The 15056-nt window shown below is 34.7% G+C and overlaps 1 protein-coding gene across 1 annotated transcript in view; it reads right to left on the bottom strand.

Annotated features, from left to right (window-relative positions):
• Nucleotides 1-15056, bottom strand: part of raskol (Ras GTPase-activating protein raskol) — a 173474-nt gene that overhangs the window by 132899 nt on the left and 25519 nt on the right. The window contains exons 2-3 of the mRNA XM_069498086.1: nucleotides 9335-9456; nucleotides 5008-5037 (exon numbers count right to left, since the gene is read on the bottom strand). Coding sequence (XP_069354187.1) covers nucleotides 5008-5037; nucleotides 9335-9456 — 152 coding nt within the window. The remainder of the gene's footprint in view (nucleotides 1-5007; nucleotides 5038-9334; nucleotides 9457-15056) is intronic.

A 15056-nucleotide genomic window follows, 5' to 3' on the forward strand; every position in this document is an offset into this window, starting at 1 on the left:
TTTACTGTTTTAATTTTATCGCGTCGTCAACCAGTTCAAACATAGGTTACTTTACAAATTCGATAGATAAAAGACCTGGAAAAAAGATCTTTCATTCTTTACAGACGTATTCCTCATTGAGGGTCGTGACTGCTTTCAATAATCACATAATGGCAGGAGTTCTCTTGGGATGATAATGCGGTTCCCAGATCGTTCCGCATTCCGTTAAAAAGTCCAGCTGCTCGATTGCGGTAGAATGACAGCTACAACGTCACGATCGCAATCACCTCTGATTGGTTGATGCCCGCTCACTATTGGCTACAATGCATTGTTGCAACAAGGATCGCACAAATTCAGCCAATCACAAAAATAGAGATTGAAATAATGATAGATGCAGGTTTTACGAAATCGACCTACAGAATACAGATGTACCTCTAGCTAATCTTCCTGAGTAAAATAGGTTTACCCACACGGTGTATGTAAACCTATTTTAGAGCCAGAGCCATCTTTATCCTATTGGAGGCCCTGGGCACATTAGAATAATGAGGCCCCTCTGATCTTGACAGAGTAGGTACTATTTTCTTAGAATAGGCAAAGAAAGTAGATAAGTCACGTTCTAGATTTTCGGTAATAAAATATCGGTCGGTCGGTTATAGTTTGGTGATCTGGCAGGAACTAGTGGGCCCCTATCGATCGTGGGCCCTGGGCACGTGCCCATAGTGCCCAGTGGTAAAGAGGGCCCTGCCCACACCCTTCTTTATTAAGGCTGTGGTTTGCCCAATGTTAGGTATGTGTATGTTACTTTGTTACTTGTTATCCACAACATCTTTAAATGAAACATAATTACTATTGGCTGCATGATGCAGGCATTGACTTGCTGTGCTTTGAGCTTCGTCGCTTTACTTAATTATGGCATCTATTCTTTACAACATAAGGAGTATTATTTTGTAAAGCTATTAAGATACGATACTTGACTGAAGTGATCGATACCTATCATTTCTAATTGAATGCTTCGTAGCCGGAGGAAGCACTTAATTGTATGATTTGTGATAAAATTAAACGGGTACTAATCATATTATACGGCAAGATATTGAAGGTTTTATACGCCAGGCGCATTGGCTACTATTGCCTGAGGGTCTCTCTAGCAGCCATTCAGTCTAAAAAAGCTCAAACCTCTACGGTAATGATGAAATGCTCAAAAGCTCTGTTCGAACTTTGGACGCCCGAGCATCAAGGACGTCTAAACTGCTTTATAGGTACTGCTACAAGCTTAAAGCCTTAGCGTAAAGTTAAACTACTACAACAGATACATAGGTATAGTTTGGCATCAATAGGTACCTACCTATGTAAATCTTAATGTATGGTAATACTAAGTTTAGTTTTTATGATTTCCTGTAATTAAATATTTTTTTATAGAAATAAAATTAATCTCCATTGCCTATTATAATATGATATTTGTACGCCAATATGGCTATATGGGTCGGCTGGACGCTCTTATGTACGCACATAAAGAAGTGTATATTGTATTGTAATGACTATTTGATGTTATAACTTATACGATAGTCGATACCACAGAGTAAGGATGATGTTATTAGTTATTATACCCACAGTAGAGATGTTCGACGAAGCCGTCTAGACAGGGCAATCGTGCGGTAAGGGGGTCACAGTTTTACGATATGAAAAACCGCGTCCGGGACATTTACCACGAGATCAAAGGCGTCGGACTACTGTGCCCCCTTATACTGTGACGATACACAGGACTGAGTATATTATTATTATCCGCAAGACGCAGTTCGCGTTGTTTTATTGGCGATTCCAGCGCAACTAGGTATTGTTGCTGCAGCTATGAATAAATCGAAAGGCTTTTTAAGCTCCACTGGCAGAAGAGTCAAGTACCTATAAAATAAGTAGGGTTGCAAATAAGGATCGTATTACTATACTATATTTATAATGTATGTAGTAATCATAATAAAAATTATGAACATTACAATTCTTACATAAAATGAATAGTCAATATTATTTGAACACCGATATTGCATGACTATACATGAATAAACTTTTAATTACTTATATTATTTTGTATTACGTACATAATATCATTAGGTATATTTATTTAAAGTTGCACTCACACAACCCTAAAAACTGGACAGTACAATGACTCTATCTACGGCTTTACATATTACGTTTCGTGAGTGCATATCATCTCGTACATGGTTAAGTAATAATACTAAGTAATACTCACATCGTTTTCTAGCTAAAATAGTTTAGTATTTTTTTAATAGGCAAACTCGGAATAGATATAAAAATGACAACGAAATGAAACAAAAAACATATATATATTTTCGAACAGTGTCTAAGAAAACACATAGATACCAAATAACTTATGTAACCAATAAAACATACTTTTTTCTGAAATCAGTACAGTAGCATCTGCAAAGTTCACCGACATAGCATGAGTCAGAGTAATTTGGCAAATATTCACGCAAATCTCATGACAAATCGTTTTCAAACGGGATTTTTGCCTTTAATTTAGGACTGACAGATGCCTGCGGCTGCGCACGCACATTCAATTTTGATTCTCAGAGTGTAAGTACATACTTACCTTTAATGGAGTTTTAAAATACCTGCTTAGTTTCCCTATTTTCGAAAATGCCTTATTTTAGGCAATTGTATATGCCAGAAATTTAAATAAAATGCATTTAAACCCAGCAGCTAATTTGAAGTGTACCCAAGTCATACCTAGTCACAAAATAACACAAATATTATTCTGTTCTTATATTGCAAGACACATTTGTTGTCCATGCTATTTTGGTCTTACAAAGTCACGCCATATGGAGGAACTCTGAAAATTTTAGAGATTTTCAAAACATTCGAGTGTGGTCGTACGGTTATTATTTTACTTAAGAAAAAAATAGTTGTTGTATCGGCAGTAGATACCTGAACCATGCCTGAATCTTTTCAAACAGCTGTCGTGTTTTGAGATTTCAAATTATAATGGCTTCAATTTACCACTGCTACCGAAGAGGGAAAATTATTTTGAAATATTTAGAACAAAAATAAAAATCTATATTATCATTTATGATGATGGAAAATTAAAAAATCTTAAGTGAGAAACAAAAAAATTGTCCCATTAATTATGTTCAAAGTAAATTATAGCATTACGAAGTATTGCCCTTTTAAGTTTGATTGGTTTACAAAATAAGGAAAAAAGCCATTAGCCATGAGTTAATTTCGAATTAAAACCACAGCAAAAAATATATTATTTAAATAGGTACCTACATAATTGGAGTTCACTATATTTACACCATGTGAACAGTGACATCAGCCAATGTGTTTTCATTTAGGACATCGCACTGAACCAACACTGCCAAGAATCTGGTTAACCGACATGCGATAAATACCTAAGCTACGTTTATGTCTCTATAATCTATGCAAACATTGCATTAGCTTAGCCTACATATATATTATACCTAGCTATATATACTTCACAAATAAGTATAAGTATTCAATCAAGTATTCTAAATGAGATAAATTATGTTAATTTTAAAATTCATTTAGAATACTATAATTTACCTACTCGCAAATATCTGAATTTATTCTATAAACGCAGTAAAATAAATAACAAAAACTAAACGCTCTTAAACGAACGGACGCTTCATCTATACTAATCACAGATTAGAGATTACTTCTTTTATCTATGATACTAATATATAGAAGTAAAGTAAGTTTGTTTGTAGGAGGTAATCTCTGAAACTACTGAACCGATTTTGAAAATTCTATATATTTTTTTTCGAAAAATTAGAGATCCCTACGAAAATTGTAATAAGCTACCCGTGCGAAGCCGGGGCGGGTCGCTAGAATTATATAATTTGGAATCTATTTAACGAGACCTTTCATTTGATTCTGACGGATTTATCTGAACTTTTTTTGTCGTACATTCATTTGTCATCCCTATCCTCCATATTTAATAGCTCCTGACCAGTGAGTCGGTCATGCTCATGACGGCTTATAGATATTTAGACCACTAATACAAAGAAAGCGATACCTCGAATAAAAATCGGATAAGTATATTTATATTGACAGTTACCTAAAAAAACCTAAAGAAAACAAACACACAAACATAACTGTTAAACACTTATAGCAGTCCTGGAGTAGAGCAATAATGGGTAAAAATATAACATTAGGTTTCATACATTGCAAACGGGTGTTATTACACGAGTAAAATATTTGGTAACATTGCCTATAATAATAATAGTTGGCTGTAACATTTCAATAAAAGGCGTTGAAATATAGACGAAATACCGGATCGAACAAACGGGTATGACACGCAACGAATGTAGAATAGATTTAACAATACCACAATACAATAATTACATATCATTAAGTTCACTAAAGGAAAGTAGGCCATTTGTCATTCCTAAACACAAATACAACACTCAATAAAACAATCTACGAGAACTTGTGAATCGTCACTGCAACTGGTTCGGAAATCGGAATGTCCTGAATTCTAGTTTTAATCCTAGGCGATAGTAAATTTAAAATTGCATTTATAGTTTATACTTATACGTAGCGATCCACTCGTAATCATATAAACATCTTCAATTCTAAAGGCAATTGCATTCGAAACATTCGGTCAAAAAGAAAGTAATACACATAACGATTGGACAGTAGAAATTTAAAACAAACTTGCTAATCATCGAACACTTGCAAATTACATTATGTGAGAACTTGAGCAATTTTCTTTTGTTTGAAATGTTATATAACGACATTTTGATGACTTTCTGCTTTCAAGCTTTGATTAATGAATTAAGATGGCTATGGCATGGCTAATAAAACAGATTAATTTCATTATCTGTGATGTTAAGTAGGTACTATTTATTTATACTATAAAGTTTTCTTTATGGTCACACGGAATATTTACAAAATGACTTCATGCTCTATTTTTGCCCAAAACATTTTGATAGTATAAAACTATAAAACACTCCCAAAACGCATGAAGCAAGCGAAAAACTAGCATTCACTTCTTACCTTATAGTCCAAATAGAAGCCCGGAAATGACTGTCGGGTTGCGTGTAACAATAAAATAGATTCGATTAATATTAAGTTATAAATAAATTCAAGAAGTAATTAAGATAAATAATTAATTAATGCCTAGTATTGCCAACGATACAATCTTTAGTAGGTATACTTAAGATTGTATCGTTTTATGTATTGTTTCGAAAATTAGGGAAAAGGGGTAATAATGACGATGAATAACAGAATATGAATAATATTGTTTTGTTCTTCTTATTTAATGCGACGTAAAGTGCCTACGATGCAATAAGTAAATTTTTGGAAAACTTTACTAACCTACGAAAAAATCAAATTTAAACATTTACTACTTCAACATATAGTTATTTTATTTTAACAACCTTATAAAAAATCGATCATTTTGCATTTAAAGCAGCGACATTATAAATATTCATTGGGTCTTAATTGTTATTTTATAAAACGAAAACATTGAAATTGATTTTATTATCTTCGATCGCCTTTCAAAGCTCATGGTCACGGGGACACATAATATTATCTGATATTATTATTACAAAATCCTTTGAAACAGTTATCATATCGCACATTATAACAGTTTGAGCCCAATATATTGGGCTAGTAATTTTTTTTATTGCAAGGTAGGCTTGCGCTTGGCGACAATCATGCTTGATAAAAAGCAATGATGAGGTCTAGGATGATAATTATGTACTCTTGCCTGGAAGGTATTTAGGTTATACGTGGCAGGAAACACAAATACCGGAAGGCCATTCCACATCTTAGCGGTTTGTACCAGAAACGTTGGGCAAAAAGTACGTTTTAAAACCTTTATCACCTGCAAGACAGTTTTGCTTCAATAATATATAATACAACACAACTACCATCGGCGCAAAGTTGCCTGTTTTTCGGTATTCTACAGGATATATTTCGCAGAATGTGCCCAGGAACTTTTCAACCTGGTCCCTTCTTCACCCTTCTACTATCGTAACGCAAGGCATCGCTCCCCAAGGTCCTGCACCCGTACGTAGTCGATATTCCACGGATACGTACGAAGCGGTTTTTTCATTGGTCATTGTTATATCTTTTAGAATAGGTAACAAGTCTTTTACAGTTCCTCTCTCGGCTCTGGCTGCGTAGATATTTTGCACTGCTTTGAAGATCTAAGCTCCATCTCCTGATATTAATAAACCTATGTTTACAATTCTATATCAGTATATTTCCTAATCAAATCTTCACAAAAGTAAACTAAACTCTCAAACTGATTAGTCTAAATTTGGATTATCTAACTAACTTAACATACAATTGTGGTACCTAATGCACGCCATTAATTCTACTAGCACTTCTCCAATACCCATTAAACGATAGGAGTGCTATTCCTACGAAGTGCGATAAGATAGTGGGTAAATACTGGTCCGGTTTCCAATTTACATTTGCTTTACGCACAAAGGGTTTTAATGCAAGGAGGTTAAATAGCTCGTTGTTCCTTTAAAATGGATTTCAAATGTTACGCTTTAAAAAGAACTACTTCTGTGAAGGCATTGTAGGGAAGACAGTTAATAATTTTCATTCATCACGTCACGAAAAAATCATTTTAGTTATTACTTACATACAAACGCACTTAACTATAAGTATAGTCCTTTATAACTATCATCAACATGTCAATGTAAATCGCATTTTGCATCACCTTTAGTGTAAGATAGTGCTACTGCCACGGATTACTAAACAGTAAGGTAGGAAATAGATTCTGTATAAAGAATGGTGTCCCAACTGAATTTAATCTCAAAACAAACAATAAGTCTTGCTTAAGTTTTAGTTAATCACACTCTATTAAGTAAACTGAAGCGATTTTCCAGCATATAAATTTTCCTTCTCTGTAATTGGTATTTTTTAATGTAAACAATACCTAACCTCGGAGTAAAATGGACCTGAAGATCCAGCAGCCAGCGTGGCAGACTATGGCTTACACCCTTCTCTTTCTAAGAGGAGACATGTGCTCATTGGTGATGTGTTGATCATGAGGGAGGGTTTGATCTTGAATCGACGTTAATATGGCAAATATTAGGTTATGGGTGACGTGACATCAAACAAAAATAGGCGATTCATAGAATAGCCTATACCTAGCGTCAAATTTAGGAACATTTGACGCCTGCTAGTGACGTCGAAGCCTCGAAGTTTTGTTCGAAGTTCCTCTGTCGTGAACTGTGCTAAGGCTAGAACGAGGAGAGCTGAACGGTCCGTTCTGATTTATGCAGAAAACCGGCGCACACGCCTACACTGTGAGCGATTGTGTTTGTATTGCACTGATGCTTAAGTAGACACATACTTCTCTTCAGAAATATAGGTAGGCAGAGAACCTGTACGATAAAACAAGCTAAACAGAACATTGACCTCCGTGCTAACATTTTCTCACATTAACGTTTTAATTACTTTACTGTACTACTACCATTTTACGAATATAATACTCTGTAACATATTTATCTACTCGTACCAATACTTATCGAAATATATTTTTATTCTTTATTTGCATTCATGTCTTACATCATAAAATATAATATTATAATATTACAACATTTAATATTGTAATGCCTTAAATATATATACACCTACCTAGCTTAGTGCCGTTTGGACCGCTACTGACAGATAGACAGATTTTAGTAGGTATGGAAGTATGGATTCTGTGGTAGAGTTTCCCGAAAAGCTAAAACGTTATAAACGGTTACGCTATACGGTGATGTAACGCACGTGCTGCATTTATCTACAATAATAATTGTAATGATGATAATCAGAAATGAATCGCTACGCAACGCTGAGAGTACGCGCACGCATTCATCTCGCTCTCTACTCGGTACTTATACCGAAATGACGAGTTCAGTCGCTTTCACTGGTCGCAATAAAACGAACTAATTTCCCTAAAACCCTTCTTTAGTGCGATTTTTATTGCCACGGGTTGGTAGAAACTGAGCAATTATTAAAATCACAAGCTGACCTGCCCCGGCTTCGCACGAGACTCGAGTGAAATATCTGAAATTCCTTTCTAGTAGACGCGGTTATAGAACATGCAAAATCCTAACAATAATAAATGTCAGTCAACAACTTAATTGTAACGATTTGATTAATTCTTAATATATTAACATAATACGAGTTTAATATTTATTTAAAAATTTAAATACTTGAGTTTTAATCAATACTTTATCACTTGCTTAATACAAACTTTAAAGAACTTCAAATATACAAATCAAAAATTGTGGAACCGGCAGGAATCTCTCCTGGAAATTTTGACCACTAGACCAAATTATTATACCTACTTATAAAAAAATTAAAGCACTATCTAGGATAATAATTATAAACTTTAATAACTTACCTATTAGCAATCAAACGATCAAGGCTTTAGAGACAGATACAATAGGTAAGTTGTAAGCAATTGCCTCAAAAAGTAGGAAAGCGGAACTATTGGCCGAAAGTCACTATAATTTCTAGACAAAAAAGTGGTAACGATGGTCTTATTTAATGTTCCATGCGATGACTCTGTGTTTTTAAACTCCTCGTTGAAGCTAATGATAAAATGAACATCATTATTTCGTGGTACCGACATACGGCCTTGCTGTACCTGATTGATATGTAATTGCTGACATGTGAATGAACAAATCGCGTAAAAACTGATTTTAAAACTGGCTCAGTCCTAGATTCGCGAATCGGGTGAAATAGTTCTACTAAATTCGTCACGCTCTATTGATGTCAGATTTAATTGCATTGCTATACGTCCGGTTTTTGTGCGATCGGTTACAAAATATGAAACAATACCTATAAGTGCATGTACCTACTTCTATTCAGACATCACATGCTGCACTAACAATGTACCTCCAGAGGTCAGAATGATATCAAAAAAATGTTTCTAAGAATTTTCTCCATTTTAATTTCTACTGCTACTTCCAAAAAACCAACATAAAAAGTCCGACTAAACCTAACTAAATTAGTTTGTTTTTAAATTAATTAAAAACAAACTAATAAAAATTAATTAAAAAATTAACTTAAAAATGAATTAATAATAATTCATTTTGTATATTTTTAGCTCAAAAGTTTTATGAAGTTAACAAATGGCACTACAATTTGCGATCTACATTGTTTGCACTTGCAACGTTTTAATTTTCCAGATCTAACTTTTTATTAGGCAACTTGCATTTAGCGTTGGGCTGAATTTTTTGTCTATTTATACGAAAATTTCGCATAAATAGACAAAAGGACGTTCGACGTGATGTTTTTCCGCGATCTGTGTATTAGCTACAGTAACGTATTGTTACAGGATATGTAAAGTAAGAGATATGAAACATACGGCTAAGTCTTCACTAGTGTAGGCAGAGAAGGTCCGCCTCTCCTGCTGCAACACGCAGTAGAAGGGCTCCCACGAGAGAGGCACGCCTACCGCTGCACCGGCAACCGCGCTAGTCGCTGCATCTGAAGACAAAGAAACTTACATTGAATAATAAAATACACAATCAGTCAGAAGATTACACACGTCACTAGATTACAACATTCAAGGGGCGGACCAACAAATTCCTGAAAGGCCGGCAACGCATTGGCAGTTCCGCTGGTGCTGTAAATATTCATGGGCCACGTCACGCGCCTGCTCGTTTGGTTGCTATTTTTTTAACTATGATTTTAGACACAGTATCTACATCCATCACTATCCATGTTATAAATGCGAAAGTGTGTTTGTTTGTTGGTTTGTTACTTTATTGGTTTGTTGGTCGCCTTCAATCACGTCGCAACAGAGCAACGGATGGACGTGTTTGAAGAGTGACATACGCTAATTTTTATCCCGGAAAATCAAAGAGTTCCCACGGGATTTTTAAAAACCTTAATCCACGCGGATGTAGTCGCGGGCATCATCTAGTATTAGTATAGATAAGTATGTAAATTACCTTGCATAGTATCAAGCTAAAAATATGGTAAATATAAGTATATGTAACGATACTTTTAAATTATCTACTCGTATCTCATCACTCACATCAAACTTACGTACAGATATAATAAAATGTAATTGAATGGGTGATTAGTTTTAATAGATTTAACCTATTTCCTTACATAATTTAATGCCATTTATAAAGTAACAGGTGTAACAGTAAGTAGCTACGTAATAAGTATAATATTCTAGGTACAAAATAACAGTACACCGATAAATAACAGTATTACATATAGATTGTGATTTTTAAACCATTGTTAAAAAATAAGTTAAAAGTTTTGAAAATAAACTGTTTATAAGAAAAAGCTTTTTTTTCCTAAAAAAACTTGATTGAAACTTATAATAGTCATGAAAACAAAATAAAGCCCAAACATAACTAAGTACTATCAAAGAGTTCCTTTGCTTCCTCTTGCCTTCCTCCCATCTCCATCATCAGAGACGCCGAATATTAGCCATGTTAAATGACTAATATTCCCCTTTCCTCTCCAAATAAGCGTCAGGCTTGTGCTAGGAGTATGTTTGAGTATGTGGAGGTATTGTTTATTATATAAGGTATCTCTACTAATATTATAAATGCGAAAGTGTCTCTGTGTGTCTGTCTGTTAGCTTTTCACCGCCCATCCGTTTAACCAATTTTAATGGTAACAGAGATAGCTTGGATCTCGGGTAAGGACATAGGTTATTTTTTATCCAAGAAAATTGAACGGGAATTTTAAAAACCTAAATCCACGCGGTTGAAGTCACGGGCATCATCTAGTGGTGGTACTATATGATCATTTATTGTCATCCAAACCACACGTGTTTGTAAATATTCAATTCAATCTCACAATTCGGAAGTAACCGAAAAATCTGTTAGATACCAATTTTAACTGAATGACAACATAATATGATATACTAGATGATGCCCGCGATGTACGCGTGGATTTAGGTTTTTAAAAATCCCGTGGGTACTCTTTGATTTTCTGGGAAGAAAAGTAGCCTATGTCCATCCTCGGGATGCAAGTGTAGCAAATTTCGTCAAAATCGGTTGAATGGATAGACCGTGAAAGGCTAGCAGACATAAAGACAGACAGACACAATTTCGCATTTATAATATTAGTATGGATGCATTATATCAAACCAATAAAAGCTTTCAATATGACATAATGGAATTGATCACCTCAGTCGATCTAGCAAACAAATCAACCTGCAATCCAACCGGCAGTCTTGACATCTTGCGCTTGAGTTAATAAATTTTGATAAAAGCTCCTGATTACGCGCAAACTCTTGGTAAGCACTCCATTTTGTGATGCAACGCTTCGAAATTTATTTAAACTTATTAGCGGTCAGTGGAGCCCCAAGGCTGATAAACGCAAAAAATTAAGGCTAGCTAGCATAGATTCATGATTGCATCGAGTACTACAACCTATCAATAGGAAATTGCGTTAAGAAATTCCACACCAAAGTAGATACTGGGTTGTTTTATTATAAACTTACAGTACGCGGCAGAAAGTAATGTACATCGGCCTTTAGAATGACATTTCGGCTTTGTAGAGCGTTGTCTCTGTCACTCATACCTATATGACGTTTTGTAGATCTCAACGACAGGGACAACGCTCTACAAATCTGCTATCTAAAGGTCGATGAACATTAATTGCACGGTGACAAACTGTTTATATGGTTTGCTAAAAAACGAATGCGAATTTCTACTGATAACGTTTTTGTAAGCTGGAAATATTTGAGTCTATATGATAACAAATTACTTCATTTACAACTCTAACGGCCGCACTCAGAGTCGCTTAATCGTTACTTAAGGCATGAATTAGTGTGGATAAGGAATGCCTTAAGTAACGATTAAGCGACTCTGAGTACGGCTGTTAGTTCGTGACTGTTTGAAGATGCAGGCAAAAAAGCCCATATACTTAAAAAAATCCCTTCATTCTGATTTCAATGAGTTCTATCGTCTGTACCTGACGAGGTCCTTAGCTCTATCCACTATAATCATATGATGTAAATACGACGGTCAATTATTCTTGAAATAAAGTTTATTTGCCCATTTTAGTAACTGAGTGTTACGACAATATTATAATTCCATATAGATGGTTAGCGAAATCAGCTTTTATATTAGAACTAAGGTAACAAACTAAGCTTAAGATAAGCACTTTAACCAGCTATCTTGTTCCACATTTATGTGGATTTTACAGATATATTGGTTCTACGTATGTATAAGAGCCTCGAAAGATAGTTTTTTCATTAAAAGGACTGTACGGGGAGATCTTTTATAGCCAACTTTATAATCGCAAACTAAAAAGCTTAAATTAAAAATACAGAAAAGATGGTACCTATGTTGGACTAAATTAGTGCCTATGAGAGGACTATTTCAAATAAAAATCGTCTACACTGAACCTATCAAAATAAGTATGACACATGGACATCATTTTGTATACAAAAACGAGTTGCAGTCTGCAAAAGTCTGCAAAAATTCTTGTTAGTAATGACCCGTCTTGTGTCTTGACTCTTGTGAGTAGTACTCGTAAACGTAGTGATTATATACTCTTTGCTCGTAAAACTGTGGTACTACCATGAGCTACATAGAGCTGAATATACCTACAACCATTGATGAAGGAGGAACAACGTCAAAATCATTTCTTTTTTCAGAATAGGTAACATATTATGTAACGCTTTCTGATGATCAAAATTGTTAATTAGTAAGATAAAGTGGTGATAATTAATTATATTCTAAACGGGCCCAAGTCTGAGAAGAGCCCACAACAAACTCAGCCGGGTATTCTCTTATAAGAACGTACAACAAACATACCTACATAATACATATAGACAGTAATTGTTCCATTCTATTTATGCAAATTCCCCTTAAATACACTGGACACAATTTAAGGACAAAGGCAGTAAGTAATTGGAGCACTTGTTGAGCTAATAAAAGTCGTTGATGCGACGCTACGCCGCACGCTGCAGCATATTATGGATTAATGCGTTCCACTTAATCTATTAAACACTGACTCATCAACCGAGAGCAGAAGAAAGTCGGACTACTTGACACGTACCTATTTGTAGTTTGAACTTTTGGAAAATATAACCTATAGCAGTGACGATAATTCACTGACTGTTCTATATCTCCAACAATTAAAATTACGAAAGTACGAAATATGGATATCAGCTAATGTCATATTTAATATGTCATGTAATTTACGTCGGTGTACCATCATCGTCCACACCATCATGCTATCGTTTATCATCATTTTTTCGTAGCAGAGGTAAGTAAAATAAATATTTACTTAAACAATGTAAAACTGAACAGACCCTTAAAAGTAGGGTTGGCATTGTTCTCGTTTAATTTAGGAAAGTTAGAGACTGTATAAAATTGTATGTAATTTTATAATTTACAACGTACGCACCTTTACCAGCCTCGTATTATTATAGTACATTAAAGAGACATGAAATGACCTTCGTGTTAGGGTTGCCAAAAATATCACAATAGACGCCACATGCAGCACCGACACGCCGACATTAGATAATTTCAGAACGATGGTTGTTAGATTTATCTAACATTCTTTATCATACAATTCTTTCTTGACGTCTGATGTAAGACCTACCTACCTCCTAAATTTCATGATTCTAGGTCAACAGGAAGTGGATGTAGGTTTCTTGACAGACGCGACAGACAGATAGACAGACAATGCAGTGATCCAATAAGAGTTCTTTTTTCCTTTTGAGGTATGAAATCCTAAAAATCAAAATGGCAGATTTTATGCGCTTTAATGTGAAGGCTGAAAAAGATTCAGTGCTAACGTAAACCTCAGTCATGGTTTATTAAAAACTTTTTAAATTACTTGTAGATTTGGAATCTTTTGTTATCGCACTTATAATTATAATAAATTATAAGTGCGATGAAGTCACGTGACCTGTTGGGGCAACATCTTGAGTCGATTGTATAAATACGGGTGGTTGATGGTTTTTAAAGCAAGGCAATTAAATGCTTTTGTGTTTAGGTCGCCATTTTGATTGATTGGTTGTAATAGTAATTTTGTGCTGATCAGGTTAATGTTGCAGTTGTTAATATAAAGAGTAAACCTCTCGAGAAGCCTCTACGCGTGTGATCAATATCTGGCCGCAAGTTTAGCAAGAGAGGACATTCAAATAACTAATCCGAAAACAGCTTATAATGCCCTGCTTTTCTGTCTGACTTTAAATCCACTTCTGGTATCCTTTTTACTTTAGAATATTGGTAGCCCTAAGAAAGTGGATTCGGCCCTCCGCCGACAGCAATCTACGTCCATCTCGGCCTGTTGAGTCGGTCACGCGCGCTCACTTTACACCGAGATATGGCTAGACACCAAAAACGAAAATAAAGACTCTATTGTGGGTGAAGGTACTTTTAAATGCAACCCGTAGGACATTGTTACCTCGAGAACTTGTTCGGCGGATATAGAAAACATTGTTCAATTTTCATGAAAAGATAAGCTATGTACTTTTTGAAAATCATGAGGTATTTTTTCTGATTGTCTGAGTTATTCGAATGAATAACATAATAATATGCGTGATTTTTATTAGATAATAATGTCATCTCTATCAAACTTCCGTACGATTTCCAAGAATATTTTTAATTTGATTTGATAACAGTTCAGAATGTTGCCTTTATAACTGTGTACCTAATAAAATTTAGGTGATAAAATTCAGTCATAAAATTTGTTGGAATTCATAATTTTGTTTAGGTACCTTACTTTATTTAATTACTGTATTTACTTTATTTAATTAGTACACCCCTTCCGCTTTCTTTAATTTTTATAATATCCTCTACCCTAAGGTTGCCTGGAAGAGATCGCTATTTTAGCGATAAGGCCGCCTATTGTACATGCTATCTTTGTTATATGTCTATTGTTTTGGTTTTGGTATACAATAAAGCATATTTTACTTTTACTTTACTTACACTAATAGTTGTGCTAATAGCAAAATTTATAGGGAAGTATAGGTAGGTACTAAGAATAAGCAGTACAGAACAAACCTACTTCAATGAATAATTACTTAATTATTTCAGTAGCAGTGGATTTCAACGATCATGGATTTTATAGTAAGTATTTTACAAGATCTAGGTACA

Source organism: Maniola hyperantus, chromosome 4 (genome assembly GCF_902806685.2).
Source record: "Maniola hyperantus chromosome 4, iAphHyp1.2, whole genome shotgun sequence".
Taxonomy (NCBI): domain Eukaryota; kingdom Metazoa; phylum Arthropoda; class Insecta; order Lepidoptera; family Nymphalidae; genus Maniola; species Maniola hyperantus.